We start from the raw sequence: 22,972 nt of genomic DNA, 5'->3' as shown, positions 1-22,972 counted from the left end.
ATTATGAAACGTTCTTTTTTTTTTTGTTTTTTTTTTTTGGGAAAGAAATATCTACGGTGGAATTTCAACGTGCATTCGATTTCGTAAATGGAGAGTAATTCGGTAGAACCGAGCTTAAACAATTTTTCCTGTTTCTTTTTTTCTTTGATCCGAGCTTGCGGCAGAATTTTGCAAAACGAAAATTACCAGAAAATATCGACAGGGGTTAATTTTTGATAGTTTTATCTTGCTCTGCAGAATTTGATATAGTAAATTGAGAGTAATTCGATAAAGCTCGGTTTAAATGATCGTTCTAATTGTGATTCGAGCTTTTGGCAGAATTCTGAGACGAAGGATACTCGGAAATATTCAAGTACTGAATAATACCGATAACTTTGAATTCTTGATACTTTGATCCTTTCACGTTTAACGAAATCTCTATTTCCGAAGACGATCCTGTAATCGTATAAACTTCATGAAATATTATTACCTCAGAATTATATACCACGTATCCATTTTGAAAACCTCTCGAGCTTACTATTTTCGCTAAATTCCAGCTCGAGGCGGGAAATATTCAGAAATCACGGGGAAGAAAGTGGATAAGGGTGGCTGTGAAAAATAACCGTAAAAATAAAAAAAACACATACACGAAAAAAAGAAGAATCTCACAACGCTCAACACCTACACACGTCTGCCCAAGTAAGACGACGACGTCGACGGCGGCCACATGCCTGCTACTTGAAGAAACCGTAACACAGGCGGCAGCGGCGTTTCTCCGCGGGGGAGAATAGAAAAAGGAGAAAACCCGGGGTGGAAAAGATGAAAAGGGAAGGCTCTCCCGTCCATTTATCCGCTGGCTGTTCTTCCGCGAAAAGAGAGGAGCCTCCGAGTAACTCAACACCTTGATAGATCAAAGTGGCGGTAACGTTGCTAAAGAAACGAGTGGCTCCTCCGTTCGTTGATTCCGATAGCCATTTCCTTGCCTGCAAAAGAGAAGATACGACGACGACGATGGATCGCGCGTAAGTCCTTACCTCGCCGGAAGCCACCGCCTCGCCAGGTATGAAGAGCTCAGGATAAACGTTGTCGAGGTACCATTTGAACGACTTGCAGCCAAGCTTCTTCCTCAACGCCTTTCGTTCCGATACGTCCCCGTAGTTGCCCTGTGAAAATTGCGAATCATAAGCCCGGAAATTTTACCTACGCCGAAGAAGGGAGAGGGAAGAGAAGAGGGAAGCTAGCTGTGCTGGACGACCAGGTAGAGGTGGTAAAGGAAGGGTCGTTTCCGGGAGCAAGGATTTAAAGAGTGGCGGCGGGGAAAGGGAGCGAGTGATATAATCGTAAAAAAGGAAAGGAAGAGACGCAGGCGAAGGGCCAAGTAAAGGGGGGAAATAAAGGGCGAGGAGAAATACACGGAACCTTTTATGGACTTGAGTTTAGAGCCTTCTAGAGCGGAATAATGGCGATACCTGGCTTGGGGATTCGTGATATTCGCGAGAAAGACGTTTGGATGGTCTGTGGACAGTTACTTGAGTGTCCTGCTCCCGATGGTTGTGAAATTTTTGCTGTGATTTAATTTTTAAGGGGTATGGATAAGAAATGGTTGACCTGTTCTACTTGAAATTGTAGTGTTGTATGTAATATAGTGTTATATATTGAATATTGGTTTGGGGATTCGTGGTATTCGCTAAAATGACGCTTGGGTGAACTGTAGACTGTTGCTTCAGTGTGTTACTTGTAGTGGTTTCGAAATTTTTGTTGTAATTTAATTTTTAAGAGGTATGGTTGAGAAATGGTTGACTTGTTCTACTTGAAATTGCAGTATTGTATGTAATATACTGAAGTTGCTTATTATAGCTTTGAAATTTTTGTTTTAACTTAATTTTTAAGAGGTAAGGTTGGGGGAAATGATTGATCTGTTCTACTTAAAATTTTGTACATCGCGTAGGAATAGAAATGAAAGGGGTTATTTGGGAATATTTTATTTCTTTACCTGCATTTTTGTCGGAGATACAAATGTTACCCTTTGTTACTTAAATGAAACTAATAATTTTACACAGAGCAGCCTACATTCGGAAATAAATAAACTATTCTATACTCCGAATAATGCAATGGCAGAGAGTTGGTGAAAAACATTTAACGACCAAAAAATCATCCTTTTATTCTCACGTTTGATTCATACTCCCGAATTTTGAGGAAAAAATGTGTTTCGTGTATAGGAAATTGGAAAATTCGAGGACGCATTGTGGTAAACGATACTCCACCGATAAAACGTCCTTCATAGCTGTAAAACATTTTTCAACGGTACTCGTTCGAACTGTTGGACCGCATGTTGTAAAACGAAGGTCCTCTTCAAACGTAATATCTCTGCAAGTACTCAACTACTATAAACGAACAATTACATTTTATATTACTTGTATCATCGTCAAACACACAACGCCATAATTAATCACGTTTAAACTTCCTCCTCCATATTGAAATTTCTCGCTCTCGCTATTATGATTTTTCGAATTCGTCCGTTCGACATCGAGTTTCGAACATTCGAAGCGGAAATTCGACTCTTCCAACTGTCAAAGGTTTTCAGTATCTTTTGAGCAATCAAGGTGTCATTACGTCCATTCTGATCAGAAAGCTCTTTCGCCCTAGCAACCATAAACTGAAAGAATCCAAGTTCTCTTCAGTTAAAAGTTAAATTACTTCAACTCACCGCTAAGTGTAATCACTTTGTACCGCAAACCTATTCTAAACTTGCCACAAGGCTCGGTAAAGTTGACCCATCCAAAGTTTATGTTGTTTCATCAACGCCTACATCAACAGAAAGCACTCTCGAAACGTGGCAAATTATTTTTCCATCAATTTCGTGGAAAATTATTTTAAGCCCCTAACGATGCGTCTGAAAGTTAACCTCTTAAGTAGAACCCACTCTGTTCACGAAAAGTGCTCGAAGAAAGGAGCTGCTCCTCGTTCAGGACGCGTGTATGTGGACAACGATTTACTTTTATCCTGTCGTTCCACACGCTCGATTGGATCTCGTTTCGACGGGACAAGCTGCCAGGATAAAGGATAGATCTTGGGGAATGAAAGAAGCGCCTTCCAGGGAACGCCGGGACATGCGAGCGATCTTTAAGAGTGCTCCGCGCGTTTACGGGCCGGTTTTTACGACGAGTCTCGGTCTACGGTACTCTCCATCATCGAGCTCGGTTATCGTCATTCCTTATCGCGCGTATAACATGTGCCCCGACGCGGCCAATAAAATCGCACGCAAATGGAAAAACAAGTTTCCAAGTTGTATATGTGCGCGCGGATTCTTGAAAACGCTTCTAACACGCTCGCTGCCGCCTGAAAATCGATAGCACGCTGAGCAGTACGTTCTGAACGCATATGCTGCGTCGGTGGCAGCGAACGTGTTAACACCTCTACAAACGCGAAGTTATTAATAAAAGTATGATAATTATGATTCTGGAAAGTACCTTCCCTGATATTTTGTTGAAATAAAATTTTGTCAGGTCTTAAAAATGTTAGTGCTAAATTTTTTGCCATTTTTCTTCAACTCATTCAACGAATTTTTTGTTTTGAGCTGCAATTCGTTTGGTATAATGAATGTTTAAAGAGACAATATTTGAGCTACGTGCTGGATGTATGTATATGTAATGAGAAGTGTGTGTTTAGGCATTAGCATGGTGAAGGAATGAAGCACACATTTGTGAACGCGATCACGATTCTATCAGTAATTGAACGACATGCAATGGAATATTTCAATTCACTGAATTGCTCAATTTTTTATTATTATAGTTACCATCCTTCTTTATAAATTTTCCTTTATATGCAAGGTGTCCCACGCAACTAGGTGAAGTGATATCAATTTTATGAGCAATTGAATGACATGCAATAGAATATCTCAATTTTTTTTATTACAGTTACCATTTCTACGAAATTCATATTTCTTAAATTTTCCTTTGCATACAGTGTGTCTCACGCGACTGGGCGGAGTTACGTCTTTACAATGGCCTAGAGGTAGAAAAGAATTTCGAAAGGCGAAATTAAAAATCCTTTACTGAATGTTAACGCGTTTTCAGGCAAGGAATTAAGAGACGTTCGCCGAAGTAGGGGTAAAATACTGTTATTGCCGATGTTGGGGGATAGGATAGGGGAATTAAGACGGCGAAGAATGGGGAGAATTAAAAGTGGAAGCAGCTTCGTGCAATTAGCTTGGTTTTCCGGCCGCGAAAATTTTAGTCTACGGCTGTTTGATGCTTGATAGGGGTGAAACGTTAGTTCGGGGGCGGCTTGGTAATAAGAAGGAGAATTATTATTGGAGATTAAAAGGTTTAGAGCCCGTTCCATAATCGTAAGATTATGAAAGATTAGAAGAATTTCTGCCTCCAATTGGTCGACGGCTTTAGGGTAAATCGTTGCAATTGGACAGCTGATGGTAACGAGAAGATCTGCAGAATTCTCGAGCAAATGATTCTACTTTAAACACGAGAAGCAGAAATATAATTTGTAGATATTTTGATATCCAAGATTTGATTCGAAATACAAAAGCGAAATACGAGCTGCAAAAGAAGCTTAGTACTTTAATACATATCTACTTCCTTTAAATTTGTTGTTAACAAAAAGGGAGAGTGAGTGAAAGGATTCAGTTCAAGCCTCCTTGATTAGACGTGTTACTATTACAATTGTAAAATGTAACGAAATGGAAATTATGAGTTTGTCATGAAAAGGATGAGTTAACTCATCCTCACACATTGACTACTTAACACATCATTCCGCATCGACTTACAATTAGACGAAAACCTTACTTCTACTAACTAACTTAGACTTAACTCATCCTCACACATTGAGTACTTAAGACATCACATTCTGCACTGACTTAGACCAAAACCTTTCTTCTATGAAAACTATGAGATTGTCAGACTACCTTAGAGTTAACTCATCCTCACACATTGAGTACTCAAGACAGCACATTCTTCATCGACTCAGACGACAACCTTCCTTCGCCAACCTGTCTCCTTTTATTATTATTTTCATACCACACGGGATCCTCGAGACAGGTGGTACATACGTCGCTTCAGCATAATCCTACAGTATTGAGGAACAAGCAAAATCGAGATCGACCAGGGGAGGTATAAAGGTTGACGTTGATGGAAAAAGGTAACGCAGAGCCGGCTGAGTAGTAGGTGCTCACCTTGTCGTGACCTATCCTCTGGTAGTAGTACTTGGCGTACTCGTCCAGCCACACTTCGCTCAGCCTTATGCTGTTCCTCTTGAGCACGTTCACGCCGCTGCGCCACTTGTACGGCGAACGTTTCCGGAAGATGTGGCCCACGTGCGAGCACGGCACGATTTCCAGTGTGCCTGCAAAACACACAGCTACCAGTCGAATTTCGTTCGTGCATCTAGCCCACGGAAACGGCTGATTGCGGCGGAGGAAACAAGTTTATTTCGCTGCAACGAGAGGCTACAAGCAGAGCTGCCGCTGTTTCGAGGATTTAAGTTTCTTCTGGGCTTTCCCATGCACCGCTTCAGTCTCCGCAGTTCATGGAAAAATGTAGCCCGAGCTGGAGGGAAGCGTGATTGGATGCCTGGAGAGATTGGACTTTGGCGTGGATTCGACACGTTACGTGGATTAGATGCCAGATAGAATGAATTTTCCGCTAATTGCTATGCAAGGAAAGCTTGGATGAAGATGCAACCTTAGGATATATCCGTAGCTCTGCTCTGTTTCATGTCCTTTTTTGCTCTCGTTCGTTCAACTTTATTGCCAACGCGGCGTGCGCGATATTTGCGAGACTGGAGCTGCATATTTGTGATTAATTAATATTTGTATTTGTGGGAAATAAAGCTAAGATCGACTGTTCTTGAATCTCTGAATCTCCAAAATCTTATTTTCAGTCTGGAATTTCTAACAGGTGAACAAATGATTGTTCGATTAATTTTGTCAAGTATCAAACACAGTTTTTTAAAATAATGAAGCTATAGATTGGCTTCATTGTTTGATAAATATTGAAAAATATTACAATATTTTCCACTATTAATGACTCAAAATATTAAGCTATAGAAATTGAATTAATTTTCTAGCCTGCATGGACAACAATTTACGCAAAGCTGCAAGAGTGTTACAAATATCTTACAATATAAGAAAAAAGAATTCTTCACTCTTCTGAATCATGTAATGGATTCGAGTATTTGAAACAATGTTTTTTTTAGTTTCAATCGATTCCCTGGAACAAATTTTTGTATCAGAATTGCACGTACCTCCGCACATCCATGTCTTGAAGGAGAGCTCGAGATTTTCGCCGCCCCAAATATCAAAACCACTGTCGTACGTGCCGAGGCGTTCAAAAAAAGCTCGATTTATCGAGAAGAGGCCTCCAGCCATCGTTGGTGACCACACAGGCTCCGCGGAATTCTTGTGCCTCTTTTTCTCTCTTTCGGGAACCGCATGCCAGTTGAACTGATACAAAAATCAAGGAATCTCGGGAATCTGCAGGACGATGTCGTGAAATTGTACGAAGTTCGTAACAAGACCGAAAAATCACGAAACGTTTCCGATATCTTGGCACCTGTAGACAAAACTAATTCCAAGTGGCAAAGTGTGCACGAAATGTACACACAACAGTACATCGTGAATTTTTACTATATCAAATTAAAAGGCTGGAGGTTACTTGAATTTTCTCCACTTCTTAATGTAATTTCAATTTTCTCTTCCCCTTTTAATGTTTAATATTGCGTGTAATAATTTCAATTTGACTTATGGATATATATTTGATGTGGAAGTCTTTCAGTCTGAATAAATTTGAAAATTATAATTTGAATCATGTGTTCATTATAAACTGTAGGGAGAACTGCATTTTAGTACGTATGCGGCGTGTCTGACCATAGACGTACCGTTACTACTTATACTCCGCCTTTCCAACTTTTCTACGACTTCAACTGTTCCCTCATTCCTCGTTCCTCTATTCCCTCATGTATACTACTTCGCTATATCGTATAGTATCCCAATCTTTCCCAAAAAAATTGCATTGAAAATTAAAAAATGCCTTTCCTTTAAGAATTTCCTGCAACTTCAATTATTCCCTCATTCCTCATTCCCCATTCCTTAATCTATAGTACTTTACTACATCATATAGTACCTTCTAATGCCTCCAATATTTTACAAATCTTTCCCAAAAAAAGTGCTCAAGACGTAACTACGTAAATACGCAAGTAAATTACTCAAATTAACATTGAAATTTAATCTACCATAGAAAATAAAAATTTCACTAAAATATTCAAGAATATTTTTGACACAAAACTCAATTTCCCTCATACTATAAACTCAACTGTTTACTCAAACGTTGAAAATGTTGAGTACGGAGCTAAATTCAGTTCTTCCCCGAACGAAATTCTTCTGAATACTAAAACACAGCCATGGTCAGCCTACACAAAATCGTCGGGATTCCAACTATAATTTTCGAAATTTTCCTCCCGATTAACTCGTCCCCGTATCGAAGACCGCCATTCGGCACAACGAATAGTTTCCGCGAAATAACGACGAAAGGAATTTCGCTTACCTGCAGATTCCAATCGAACCCACCCACGTTCACACCGCCGGAATCCCTCCAGTGATATTCCAGAGTGGTGTCGTCGATAACATCGATCACAGGGCAAACGACTGTCGTTGAATCACGGGCAATCCGATCGAGAAGGGGCTCGAGCCAGCCTTCGGTGCACTCGCAATGGCTGTCCAAATATGTGAGGACCGGAGCCTTCGCAGCTGCTGCGCCCAGCAAACGAGCTCTAATAAGACCTTCTCGTTTTTGTGCCCTAATGATCTGCACTTTCGGGTAGTTCATCATATAGTCCTCAAGTTGACGCTGTAGATGCGCTGTGAAACGTTAAATTCGATTGCTAAACGAGAGTTGTAAATGGGAATTGCTTGTACAGGTGAATTAGATTGATCGTTCGCTTTTCTTTGCTCAAATACGAAGGCTCGAGGAAGATTTCCCCCTTTGATACTTGAGCCACTTTTCCTTCACTTTTCTGGGAAGGGTATTCTCGTAAAGGAAAGTTTTCAACATGACTTAAGTACTCATCCTCCTTCTTTCAATTTCACTGAATTTAATTAGTTAAAAATTTTTAGGTATATTATATTTCTATTTAAATTATAAATTACAAATTTTCATAATTTCTAATTTTGTAAATTATAAATTTTCATAATTTAAAATTTATAAATTACAAACATTCATAATTTGAAATTTAAAGGGTCCAAAGTGCAAGTGAATGCCAGTGCTCATTCAGGCACCCAAGGGTTAATGGTCTTTCATCTTTAAAATTTATTCTTCAGTGCTTAGTTCCTCAAAGAAAAGTGGAACATTTTTTTTAGGTTAACCTGAAACCGAATGATTTCAGTAAAATTTAAATTAGCACTTTCAGAGCACTGTTTTATTACTTAGTTTTTATTTCCTGTGCCTGTGCATTTAGGATTTCGCATTAAAACGAGAAATGTTCAGAAATATTCTAATTCATGAAGAATTCAACCACAGAAATTTTATTCATAACACTAAACCTATTATTACACCAAAAATGTAAAAAATAAGCTGAATCCAAGAAGCTAGTGTTACGAAAATATGAGAAGCGAACTTTGTCGCTATATTTATTAGCACTGCAGTACATAATACGTAATATCGCGTAATTCCACTCCATCATCCAGTGTGATTACACGTTAAATTTAGATTTACGAGATTTGATGAATTATAGTTAAGGGTCCCATTGAGGATAGCAATTAGTAGACATTCGTGATTTACTTTGCGTCAGAATGGCTCTATGAGAACCTCCCCTCTAAGCCTTCACTTACTGAGCTTAGTTTAACTGCAGATAATATACAGGGATTTCAAGGATCATTTCCGCGCCAATGTAACGATTACCGTCGAATTTATTCGCTAAAATTAACGACTCGTTCAAATAGGGTCGCTAATAGAGCATGTTCAACTCTGTTTTCACACGCGTGTGTCGTCTCGTTCTTGTACACGTTTCGCGACTTTTCACGACGTGAACATTAGAAATTCGTCAGAATCCGCGTAATCGAATATTCATTTATTCGCTAAAATTAACGACTCGTTCAAATAGGGTCGCTAATAGAGCATGTTCAACTCTGTTTTCACACGCGTGTGTCGTCTCGTTCTTGCACACGTTTCGCGACTTTTCACGACGTGAACATTAGAAATTCGTCAGAATCCGCGTAATCGAATATTCGAAGGGAAACATAGCGCGAGGTATTTCGTTTGAAACTTGAATTCGCGAACCGTGTTGCACCTGCAGATTAAACAGCTGACTTTTCGCATTATGGCTCCCATTTGAACATCACTTCGCGCGATTACTATTCCCAACACGCACGCCTAATTCGATTGAAAGGACAAACGAAGCGCTTGTACGAGAAAGAGTTTTATGCGAAGGAATTTTTACCGCTGTTTTTTTTACTCTACAATTCTAATCATTCGGTGAGATTTTTTGTAAATATTAGGTCTATGCAGAAGTTTCCATCGTATTTTCTTTCCTGTCGAAAGCGAAGAATATTTGAATAAAAATCCAGGAAATTTGGTTTTACAAAAAAAAAAAGAAAAAAAAATAGGAAAAAATTGTGGAACCAGAAGGCGTTTACGTTTTTTTTTTTTTAATCAAATTTAAAGGTTTGTCAGGAATATTGACCTAAATAATAACATACGACACGAATGTATGGAGTGATTTAATATTTATAATCAGTTGTCATAAGAATACTAATAATATAATATTGATACCATATTCGGTATAACTACTGACTGTAAAAATTTATTATTAATAAGAAAAGAAGAAATTTTTACCAAATATAAAAATAGGGGAATAAACCTCATACCTAAGACCTATGATAAAAATTGGCGAATAAATCCAATTTTGGGTAAAATCAAGCAAATGTTAGAGACAACAAATTATCCTAAGCTTTCGATACTTTCGACAAATCTCCTATTTTCCAGAATTCGAATATTCTACTTGCACACAGAAAAAAAATATGAATTAACGCACAAAAGTCCAAAATATTCCCTGACTATATAATAACGTAAAATATGCACAAATAGGAGGAATTACTTTCTGTGCCAACCACAAAGAAGGTAGCTACGAATTAAATGAATTTACTCCGCAGGAAGAGGCCTGAAAAAATTTTTAATTATCAACCGAATCGCTTCCCCTTATTTTCCGCTTATCAATTACCCGTTACAGAATTTCTATCGCGTTAAAAGCTTACTTAGCCTGCCATCAAAGCCCACAAAACACAAGATTATCCTCGTTCCGCCGGGAACATTATTGCGTTGCAGCTTAATCTCGCGGTAACAAAGAAAATACCTGTTCCTTGTTATTATTAATTAGATAACGTCTTTATTGTAGCTATGCTACCTTATCCATAGCATTCCTGTGACAGTTAAAAAAAGAAGAGAGGAAAGGAACAGACAATGAATGCAAATTAAAAAAATTAGTGTAAATTATCATACGAGCTATTCATAAAGTAACATGATTAACTCCACTTTTTAATATTCTTCCAATTTTAGTATCAAAGCACATGCTTTGTGCTTAATTTTTCATAAACAGAAAATATTTTATAAATTTTATTATCCATAAAATCATTAACTCCATTCTTTAATATTCTTCCAATTTTAGTATCAAGGCACATGCTTGATGCTTAATTCTTCACAAATAAATATAAATATTCTTCATAAATAAAAAAAAATTATTTAACATATTTCGTTAAATTCGATAAATTTTCTTCCGTGGATTCTGAAAGGCTCGCATATTGCAATGATAAAAAAATCGGTCGGTCTCGTGCGATGGTATATGTTACGTGTGATGTCCACGAGACCTGCTAACTATGTTTATCAGACTGACTTTCGGTTGCTACAGAGGCTTATCTCGAGCTTTTAAGGGGGATTTCGCAGGCTCTATTCCTATATCGTTTCCAGTAGGTTGCGCCTTCCCTAACCTGCTGTCAAGCGAGCTTAATCTAGTCGGCTTTTCTCTCGCGATTTTTATTTTCTACCCTTCTACCTTTTGTTACACGTGGCCACGGTTAGTTATCTGCCCGTTCAATCCAGCAACGCGTTAAGTCGATCTGAACACCTTCGACGATAAACCGGCCTTTGTTTTCGACTATCTCTTTCAACAAGTTTTACCCTTTTTCTCGTGTTCGCGAACGAGATTCGGAGTTGTCCGGTTTGCGTTTAAATTTGTTTCGTGTGATAACAGTGCAGATTCGAGTAGAACGATGGTAAATTAAGGGAAAAAATTTTGGAGATTTTTTGAGTTGCAAAAGAATTAAGATTGAAATTGAAAGATTCTTTTAAGTAGAAAGTTTCCATTTGCAATTATTCAATTAGAATTAATTGAAAAATTATTAGTTAAATAAATAAAGTTACTTTGTAGATGAGAATTTCTCATATTTATTACTGCTTCCCTCACTCAAAATTCATAGCAATTATTTGTACTCTGATGATTTCATTTCTAAATTGATTTCAAGTGATTATCTTCTACCATTAAAAATTGGTAAACACACACTTGAACAGTTAAATCATAAAGTTACTTTGCACAGGAAAGCTCCTCGTATTTATCATTGGTTCCCACATTCAGAAATTTCATAGTAATTGTCTGTACTGTAATAATTTTCTCTTTAAATTACAATCACATGAAATTACAAATCCACAATATTACAAAGTACGTTTCTCAATTCAGGTGCTTATACAGATGTTCAAAACTTGTCAATGATAGTCAAAAACATGATACATTCTAACATTGCATGATATAAAAGTGACAAACCAAGAAAAAACCAAATTGACCAAAAAGTGTTTTTTGATATTTATGAATCTCTACCTTTCCCTCTACCAAATGGAATGAAATTAACTCCCGAGACATTCCAATCGATAATTTTCCAGCCACCATACGTGAAAGATGATTTCACCCCCTAAAAATGAATATAAGCAGCTAAAAAAGTATACGTCTCTGCTTTATACAAACTTTTATCAAAATTGACGTATACTTGCAAGTATACCAACACGCCCATACATTCCTGCACAACGTCACTTAATTTCTTTTCCCCCGCAAAACGCGCAGTCTTCGCCAACTTTTCATTCTCACGTCGAATTCAATCCCGTTCGTATCGTCTGTTCGACAACCACGCCGTACAACTTCATCAGCTGTTCTTCCATAGAAATTCCTAATCAAAACCCATCTACCAGAGGCACATGGCACGACGTTCCTCCAAAAGAATTCCAATAATATCCGGAATTGTTGAAAAAAAGAAAATTTCGCCAAATCCATTTTCTCCAGCTGACAGTTCAATTCGTTCCCTTTTATCAACCTCGCCACTACTGTGTTGTCTCCCCCCGCCCGGAAAAATCGCGACGGGAAAAGAGGAAAATCAGCTTTTGCCGGTGGAATAACAGACTTGTCGCGATAGAAGGAGACAATCGATCGACGTCAAACTTCTCTTCTTCCGATGTCGAAAAGCCAGCGCGTCACACGCAGGTAAACTTTTTCCCGTACACGCGCGCAGAACGTAGAGGCCGGCAAAGATATCAACGTCTCGGCACCGTTGGCATGCATCAACCTGTCGGAATTTTCCGTGTACACGCGCGCAACACGTCCACGCCGCACATTTTCCCTTCTATTCACACACGCGCATACGCATACACACACGTTCACGAGCGGATCGTTACGGTGCACGAACACATGCATGGATCGCGATTAATCGATCGGCATCGTGGGACTACGGAACACCGTCGTGATAACGAATCACCGCAAGCTGAATAGGGATATACGCTTTCTCGGACGAACAAGTAGCGATATATAACGAACGAAGGTTTCTATTTAAGCTACCGCTTACAGATTCCGTGTCAGGCAATACGTTTAGAGTCGAAGATATTCAGCGATACGAAAGCTTGACGAAGCTTCTGCGATGTACTTGCATTTGGAGTACTAATTTGGTTTAGTTCGAAGTACGCTGGTGTTTGGAAGTGTTGGGACACCCGGTGTGTGATTTGAATTACATTTCTTTGATGTAGTTGGTGTTGCACTGGGTGAGTCACGTGAGCTTTCCACTTGGAATAATTTTTGAAGGATGTGGTTTATGTAACAATTGTTTGTAACTTGCCCATTCTGAACAACTTCGAAAGTATAACATGTTCCATAAATTGCACAGTATAGAGGAAGGAACACAAATATTTTTTATTATTTTTTTAAATAATGTACTTGTTCATGCGATATCAAAGTGATTTTGAATTTTTTAAATGGAATGTGAGCCTTTGCATATCGACATTTAAGGAAGCACTGAATTTTCTATATTTTGATTAATAAAATTTAGTTTTCAGGTTTTTTAGTTACTAAGGTTCAAAGTTTCATTTACGAATTTGTTATTTCATGTGCAACGACCTGATAGATGTGATTCATTAAAGACGCATATACATCGATAGCACTCGAAGCTTAAAGTAGAGACCTATAGTTAATTAAAAGCTGTTACATGCATAAAAATTAGAAAAAGGAATTTGACATAGAAAATTAATCTATCAGAGTATAAAGCTGCAATTTCATATTGTAATATTATTCATAATGTTATCTAATATTTAATGCCTCACAATACGAGTGATAATATGCAACGAGGGTGGTCAGAATAGTATACTAAAAAAATTGGAATACATTTTCTCTCACCATGCAATGAGTGGTCAGAATATAAAAAAAAAAAGGAATACATTTTCTCTCACCATGCAATAAGTGGTCAGAATATTTAGAAAACAAAAAGGAATACATTTTCTCTCACCATGCAATGAGAGTGCTCAGAATAGTAAAACAAAAGGAATACATTTTGTCGACTTACGCATATCAGAAAAGTCATCAACCAGGATGATTTCCTGTATGAGGTTTTCCGGGGATCTGTCCAAAACAGAATGAACAGTCCTCAGCAGTACAGACCAGGCTTCGTTGTGGAAGCATATTATCACCGCTGTGGGAGGAAGATCCTTCATGTACCTTCCAGGTTCTTTACACCTGTAACACAAAAGAAATAACAATATTAAAATGAGAATTAATTACTTCGTTGCAGAGTATAAATTCTCAGCCCATTCAATTTCAAAAATTTTCAACACCTGATTGAAAATTTAATAACAAAAGTTTCAAAATTTAATAACAAAAACACCTAATTAATATCCTCCGTTAAAATATCTTCGAAGAAATAATCACTTGTATTAAAAAAGAAAAGAAAAATATTATTTCCCTTGACTATACTTTTCCTGAGCTAATGGAGCACGACTGATTAAATTAGAAATAAAGGTTTCCTTGATTTCAACAAGTCGTTGCAAATAAGTATTCCGATCAACCATAAATTCAAATCAGCCGTGTTAATATCTTAATCCCATGATCGAGTAGAAAATACGGATTGCGGGGAAAAGATACCCGCGGAACGATAGCGGGGGCAAAATACGGTAATGCGATTAGAAACCACTATGTTGCCAGAATGAAGGACTAGCAGCTGTACACATATTTCTAAAGTCCCTGTAGGCCAAGATTCTGAGAGCGTTCGATTTCGTACCGCGCTGTATCTATGGCTAACAAAGTTAATATGGCTAATGAACTCCATAAACAATCAAGTTCCACCGTTTCCTGAGTCGTTATGCGCATCTGCGAGTTTGTCAAACCGCTATTTGCCGCTTCTCTTCGTACACACACTGGCTGATATCAGGTTTGTTTTCACGAAGAAATTGAGTTCACGATTTTTTCCATATCTCAATTATTCAATTCTTTAAAAATGTTTAAAGTTGATTCTTTTTTTAAGCAAAAAATGATTTTTCCTATTCAAACCATTTCTGTAGTAATTAAAATCTGTGCAAATTCATACTATGTATTATAGATAATATATTTTTATTTATAAAGCAACAAGAATTGTTTATTTCAGACGTTCCAATTCTTGTCGACGATAGCGGTCAGCTATTAATGTTATAGGAGAAGTTTCGCAATAACTCCTCCATTTCGTAAAATTTTCAGTTTTTAAAAATTGCGGAAAAAAGCTGAAAGTTGCATTTACGTTCTGTGAAAAAGTTGAAATTTTTCGTTTAATAGTTACCTATGAAAAAAATTCCCAAAGTTTACCTATTTTTAGACGTCTCATAGTGGTATACCTTCTTAAGTAATTTCCTCTTTAATATTCTCCAATGCATTTTATTATTCATTTCTGATACATTTTAAACAACAAATAATTTCTCTAAAATGTGTGAATTTTGTTTCGCGAAGGAAATGACAACGTGTAATGAATACAGAAAAGGAGAGAAATATGTGAAACAGAGAAAAGGTATTACCTTTTAGTGGCTTTAATCTTTTAATTACTTGTTTCATCGATTATATACCAACAAAATATCCAAGTATTTCATCGCAACGGAATTTTAACGAAATTTTCATTCCTGGAAAAGAAGTGTTCATGCGAAAGACATATTCGATATATTGAATTGCAACAAATTAATCTTTCATTGAAAATGTCCAAGTGTACGGATCTCAATATTGTACGAAGTGGTGAAAATTCGCGATAAAGTCGGCAGGTATTTGTCATTAAACGCAGCTTCTGGTGATCGACGAAAGGGGACAGTTCCTGGCGATGACGTAAATGGGAAGTTCATGAATTTTTAATGGCCTTTAGTCGCGCATTAAAACGCGTTCTAATTGAAAATCAAATTTTAAAGTGCTTTAAAGCGTCATCTCTTCAGCTGTTGCACGCATCAATCGCGAACCATTTTTCGAGCAGAATTGCCCTCGTACGCGAAAGTACTTTGCGGCTTGTATTTATGCGCGTGCATAAAATTGCCTGTAAATCAAATGAATTTAGCGAGCTGTAATAAACGAGTAACGGGAACTATAAAGGCAGTTTACAACAGCTTGATGTGATTATACTGGACTACCAAGGAATTTTACAGTAGATAAGTCGAATAATGGTCAGGCAGGATGTGCATGCATATAAAATCAATTATTTTCAAATCATATTTCAAAGATGTTTACCATAAACAGATATTATAATTAAATAATTTTGAAACCTTGAATTTATAATATTTATATACAGTTAACTTTAAGTGCCATGAGTAATATAATCGTTAGTGTGTCACAAAGGATTTTCATTAAATCATAATTTCAAACACTTGCATTTAAACGAAAGTAAATTTTGCATTTAATAATATATTACTACACCAAATTATTTACAGAAGTTCTGACATGAAGGATGCTATTAAAAAGAATTTTTCCTGATTATTAAATCACATTCAGTAGTGAAACACATGATAAGGCAGTCTTAAAACAGGTAAAGTTTGGGAATTTTTTCCTAAGTAACTACTAAATGAAAAGTTCCAATTTTTGCAGAGGATATAAATACAGCTTCCAGCTTTATTCTCCGATTTTTAAAAAGGAAATATCTTACATCTATAACAATAATACCGTTTGTAAAAGTAATGCTGTCTGACGATCATCGCCTGACAATTCATTGATATATACTACTGAATCCCAGATTTGTAACGCAATATTGAAGTATTCCCCTTCAAATTTCAACGGAATGATTAAACGTTCGAGTCTACTCGAGCATGAAATCACAGAATGACATATCATTCAACTGAAATTGTATATTTTGTCACGCGTTCTCACGAAAAAGGTTCTCCTGGAATCGCATTAACACGGCCACGCTCAGAAGCAGAAATTGCATTCCGGCTAAACACACCGGCAAGGTATCCCGTTAAATTTCATAAGACACGAGAGGCGGCCGAGTAATCGAGTTTCGAAAGCAAAATCTCGGCGCGTGTCGAGAAAAAAAAAATGCCAATCTCAAAGAGGCAACTTCACTTCATTTGTCCCCCGAGTCGAGATACGCCGCGCCGGCCTTGCAGCAACGCGAGCTTAACGACATTAATCCACAATCACAGAGTTGCAATTCCCCGGGAGCGTCGGGATGAAGAAGAATCTCCTCGAAAGTCCTGCTGGCAACGGCACACCAATTTCCCGACACGAACGCATGAAAAACGCGAGAACTTCCCTGGAAAAGCTGCCGCGAGATCGACTTTGATCCGTCTTCGAAGCCGTGAAAAACAAGAAGCTAAATAAGTATTGGAACGAGTTGATGCTCCTTTTAACTGCCACGTATCGTGTGTGTTTAAAGAAAATGTTAGTCTGCGACGAGGAATAAATTAGGAAAATTGAGAACGTTAATTAATTAAGTTTCAAGAGCTTTTTAATTTCATTTTTCTGTGCAGAGTGGTTCTCTTAACTTGACAACTTGAAATTACTCCTGAACTATTCGTTACACAAGAACGTGTGTGAAGCAAAAGTTGCGTGATTTCCAGGGGCACAAATATCAGAATAATTATTTTCTGTTTTAAATAAAATTTTGAAGATGAGCTCGCATTTCTTAAATGGAACACCCTATGTGAACATCTATATTTCTTTATTTAAGAAATTAAATTAAGAACTTAAATTATTCCTGAACTACTCGTCTCACAAAAATGTGTGTGAAGCAAAAGTTGCATGATTTCAGGGGGTAAATACGCTACAATATAAATCTTTTTATCACTTTGCTTTTTTTAAATGGAACACCTTATATTTTCTTATGGAAATTAAATTAGATTTCTAAACTAGCAACTAGACAAAAAATGTGAAGGTTTCATTTGCATGTTCGCCCAGATTCTGGTTAACACACGCTCGACAAATTAAGGAGTCGGGGTCGATGTGGTCTGACAGTGCTCTTTAATATTTCAGTATTGTGAACGAATTGCAACCAGACGTCGCCTCAAAATTGTACAAGCGCCGTGGTATGAAATTGGAAACCAAACCGAGTGCTGTGTAACAGCATTATTGATGGCTGTATTTTTGAAACCTAAGGTGTTTGACCTTTTACCAACGAGATCTACGAAGAGAATAATCTCTGATAGGACAGTGCATTTTTTAACTAGTAGACAGTTCAAATCGAAAATAAAATTCTAATACAAGAAAGTCACATAGATCAATACTGAGGTATACAAAGAACTAAAAATTTGAATCGTTAATTGGTGTAATTTTTGCAATAGAAATGCTACGAGATAGAGCAAACCTTAAAATATGTCAACAATTCAGCTGCTTCAATTAAAATTTGTCCACACAATTTTTTCAACAATTCTACACCTGGTACTTGATTCCATTTATATTTTTCAACATACAGAAGCTGTTTTAAAAATGATTTCCCCATAAACAAATACTTACGAATAAACCAAAAAATGTGAAAATTGTTTTTACATATTTCATTAAGCTTTAGATACACAGACAGTTCCACTAAAATCACATTTTTCAGGTTGATCGATTTTCTTCGTGAGAAAACAACCTGAAGCGTATTGGAAGACAAAAAATTGCCCGGCAATACTCTGTCCCTATTCCTCATTCAATCTCTCACGCGACAATAGCAGCTGTGTGCGTGTCAGAAGGGACGGAATCGCCGTTTCAATTAGTCCATCGATGCAATATCGTATACCGAGAAAGCCCCATGGGGCGCGGGACTTTCGGTTGCGAACGTAACGAGGATATCCTGGTGATGAAGTGTTTCTCACGTCGCGCGGAAAGAAACGCGTGTACACACGAACCCCGTGATAAGTTATGACAGTTTTTGCACGCGACCGTGCTGGGAATACATTCGCCGCCTGGCCTCACGTGACAGATAAAGCGAAAATTATTTTCGTGTTGCTTTATGCCGTGGTCACCGACAGTTTTTCGTGTCGCGTGGCTAGAATTCAATGTCCTCCCGTCTTATTTCGATTCCCACTCAGGCTTTTAACGGTAAATGGGAGTGAAGTCTGGTGTAGGGTAAATTGGAGTGGACATTATTTTTCATTTGGAACGATAGAGAATGGTTTTACCTGGTGGAAGCGTGTTGAAAGAAATTCGAATATAATTTTGAGTAATTAAGGGGTACTATAGTGTGACGTTGCGAGTGACAAATTTTTTGAAATTGAGATAAGAATAGTGAAACGTTGTGAGTAATGTACATAATTGAGATTGAAATTAGAGCGATCTTTCACTTCGTAAAGAGAAGGAAAAATTGGAAAATAAAAATTATTTTGTATCGATGAATACTCAACATATTCATTTCAACATTTCCTGAACTATACTTGTACGATAGTTAAGTACAACGAATCCTTTCGTTTTTTGCTTTGTTTAATAATTTTATATTTTGATACTTTAAATGTTGTGACTTGAAATCTGGACATTCTAGAATCTTAGAAGCTTCAGTATACTATAAAGGATGAATACACAAATTTAAAATGATACCATATTTTGTTAAATGTTACAATAGTAAGATTGTCTGTTTTAAATATTTCTATCCAGATGTAAATTATTTTTCATTTACGTGCCAAGCGTCTCAAGTAGTAATTTTTGCTAATATTAAATTGGATCAAATATGTAAAAACACAAAATTTCGGCCAAAAAGAAATTCCTCAACTCTCCTATACAATTTGACAAAACTTTTTAATCAACACAGGTAAAAGCAAAACCCAAGCAGGTTCAAAAAATCGAAAAGCAAATATAGTTCCGTTTAATCACCGTGAATAAACCGTGTATTAAAAAATAGACAAATCCTTCCGTCTAAACGAACGAGACTTTCAAAACACGCACGTGTGTTTGACAAAAAAAAAAAAAAAGAAACAGAGAGAGGTGAATAACCATTCCGATAAAACGCAATTTCCTTGTATCGCGCGTTCCAATTAAATTTCGCGTTGGAAGTATCAATCTGAAGCGTTTTTTGCTCGCTGGTTTTTATCAAATTTTTTTCCGCGTCAGGATCGGGTAAGTAAACATTTTCGATTGAAACCTACGCTCTATCAAAGACTCTCTGTTAACTGGTAGATTCTCCAAGAGCTTATCTCGTGTTTCATTGACGTTTAAGCAAAGCTCACACGTAAAGGAGGCAAACCAGAGACTCGTGGTACCTGCTCCTACCAAACGTATATTAGCCTAAACGTCAGAAATGCTAACTGCACCACACGCTGTTGCACACGTACATATATCATGTCCATCAGTTGCGCGGTTTCCACGTTTCCTTCTCTCTCTCTCTCTCTCTCTCTCTCACTCACGAATCGAATTGAAGGTTCAAAGAGGCATGAAAAAATCAGGAAAGCCGTAGAGCTGTGAGTTCTCCTGTAGCGTGAGCTGATTACACCAAGGGAAATCAACGTAACCACGCGTTTGAAAGGATACAAAAGTGTGTCTCGCGTGTACGAAGACTGGAACGATCAAAATACTGGGTTTACGCTTGAATAAAATTCGTCACGTTTAAATAATAATATCACGAAACACCTTTTGAATTATAGCGAAAGATTGACGTGCCTAAGAGTAATTTGGGATAATTTGAAATAATTAATAAATGAAATGTGGTGGGTATATTCTATAACGATCACGTGAATGACATGTTCTTAATGAAAGCCAAAATATTAAATAATTCAGGCGGTATAATATATGGTATTAAATATGATGGCTTTAGATGTTATATTTCTGCGCGCTGCAATATTTAATGTATCATTAATGCACGTCAATGTAGGATACATGTATTTTTTTCTAATATTTTTGTAAAATAAAGCTCTGAATAAAATTGAAAATACGTAATTTTTCTAATAGTACTGGAAGTTAAACGAATTTCAATGCAATACGAAGCTCCGAATAAAATTAAATATGCAGTAAAAAATCAGTTAAATGAGTGTCTGAAACATTTTAGGGAATTCTCTGTGTAAAGGTAAAAATAAAACTGTAACAACTATCCACGAAGTGCACTGTAAATTTTCTTAAATGTGTTTTTATTTGTATGGCGCGGAAGGACGTCTTTACTCTTCGAATTTCGTAGTCAAAGTAAAAGGAAACGAAAAACCGTAAGGGCAGGACTGAAATTCTGTTGCGCATTTAAGGAAAGAGACCAAGAATACAACAGTCTGTTACGTTTGTTTCACTAGCAGTGTTTCTCATATGTATAACACAATTCGTTTTTGCTTACTGGCTGACGCATTATTATTACTAATAATTCAAAAAAGTCAATCCCCTATTCGACAAGGACGCAGAGCAACGATGACTAACATTGAAATCTCGATTTCCCCAAACCCCCAAAATAATTTCGAAATAATTCGTTCGAAGTGGACTATTCAATGCCTAACACTAACTCTCTAATAAGTTTGAATAATTGGAGAAGTGATTCTATTTACAAAAAAAAAAAAAAATTCAAAGTAGAGTATTCAAAGTATAGTAATAAGTATAAGAAATTTTGAGAGAAGGTAGTAGAGTGTTAATAGGGCGGACATAGGCTAGCTTGTAGCCATCCACCACTCTATTCACATCTCAGTACCCTCAGATCAAAATTACGCGAAATGTCTAGGGCCCAGTATAAAGGGTGAATAATTTCGCGGGACATCGGCGGGTCCTTATATACCTGCGGTACCCTCTCCCCAAAGTCATTAGCAAAATCGTCGGTTAGGTCAGGCGGGAAATTTTAGCGGGAGACTTACTTTACGCGGGAATCCATTATTTTTCGCGGGAGATCCACTACTTTCCGCGGGAATCGATTATTTTTCGCGGGAGATCCACTATTTTTCGAGGGAGATCCATCACTTTTTACGGGAATCGATTATTTTTAGCGGGAAACTTCCATAATTCGCATTAAATAATTCGCATAAATTTCCATTATTTTATTAGAATATTACAATACCGTATAATTTATTAATTTTCACAATTTTTATTATAAATTTATAGTTCCAAGAATTTATTGTAACACTGCAAATAATAATTTATACGTTTCTACAACTTTGTTCAATAGAAAACTACGTTTCCATGTTCTCATTACTTACTCCTGATTAAATTAATTTCGTAAGAATTAAAAATTAGACTCACCCATGGTCATCGACTGAAAGTAACCTTAGCGAAGGTATTTATTATGTTAAATGATGTTTTATACGCGTCAGAAATTTGTTTAACATTTATTTGTTACAATACCATGAAATAATTTCTGTCTAAAATTTTCTCTAATTTATGTCTTCGAATTTAGTATGATTGTTTACTTCTTTCTTACTCGAATTCCGTATTGAAGGAGTTACAGTTTCCCCGAATTTTTGAAATTATATAGCGTCTTCTTAAAATTCATAAATAATCGTACATTTCTCATCCTACTTACTCAATCTTTTCGAATTTAGTATAATTATTTACTCCTTTCTTACTCCACTCAGTTGACCTGAATTTTTGAAATTATATCGTGTCTCTTTAAAATTAATAAACAATTACACACTCTCCACCTTAATACTTATTCATTTTTTTCAAATTTAGTATTATCATTTCCTTCTTTCTTTCTCTACTCAGCTGACCTGAATGTTTGAAATTGTACCGTGTCTCTTTAAAATTAATAAACAATGTAACAACCATCAACGAAGACGGCGACAAAAATTTCCAATCCGCGAGAGGAAGTGAGAGGGACGACTCTCTATCCTCGTCGTCAATCAAATAATCGCGAGGCGATAGAAGCTTCCAGAAGAAACTAACTTGCGATTCGCGGGAGACTCGCGGTTTTACGCGGGAGTTTCTCGGTTTCGCGCGGGAAAACACTTAGCGGCGCGTCCTGTTGATAAGCCGCGCTTCATTAGCAACGCTCAACTATAAATACCACGGCCGCGGACGCGGCCAAGCAGTCTTGCTGTACTCTGCTGGGAGAGAAGGAGGTACTACCATCGGTCGCCCTTCAGAGTGGGAGAGTACGAAGCCTAGCTTTCGGACGCCCTTACAGCACGGGAGAGTACGGGGACTGGCACCTGGGTCACTCTATGGAGGAGAGAAGGGCTGGACTATCCGCCGGTCGTCTCAGAGTGGGAGAGTACGAAGCCTAGCTTTCGGACGCCCTTACAACACAGGAGAGTACGGGGACTGGCACCTGGGTCACTCTCTGGAGGAGAGAAGGGCTGGACTATCCGCCGGTCGTCTG

At 37.3% G+C, this 22,972-nt stretch overlaps 1 protein-coding gene across 1 annotated transcript in view; it reads right to left on the bottom strand.

The window, feature by feature from the left end:
• The window catches only part of LOC108571036 (putative polypeptide N-acetylgalactosaminyltransferase 9), a 103,782-nt gene that overhangs the window by 24,668 nt on the left and 56,142 nt on the right, over nucleotides 1–22,972 (bottom strand). The window contains exons 4-8 of the mRNA XM_017933005.1: nucleotides 13,853–14,022; nucleotides 7,536–7,849; nucleotides 6,238–6,436; nucleotides 5,168–5,337; nucleotides 1,014–1,142 (exon numbers count right to left, since the gene is read on the bottom strand). Of these exons, the coding sequence (XP_017788494.1) occupies nucleotides 1,014–1,142; nucleotides 5,168–5,337; nucleotides 6,238–6,436; nucleotides 7,536–7,849; nucleotides 13,853–14,022 (982 nt within the window). The remainder of the gene's footprint in view (nucleotides 1–1,013; nucleotides 1,143–5,167; nucleotides 5,338–6,237; nucleotides 6,437–7,535; nucleotides 7,850–13,852; nucleotides 14,023–22,972) is intronic.

The sequence above is a fragment of the Habropoda laboriosa genome, unplaced genomic scaffold (assembly GCF_001263275.1).
Source record: "Habropoda laboriosa isolate 0110345459 unplaced genomic scaffold, ASM126327v1 scaffold96, whole genome shotgun sequence".
Lineage (NCBI taxonomy): Eukaryota > Metazoa > Arthropoda > Insecta > Hymenoptera > Apidae > Habropoda > Habropoda laboriosa.
Note: the sequence above shows the minus strand (reverse complement) of the source record. Positions and strands in the feature narration are given on the sequence as shown.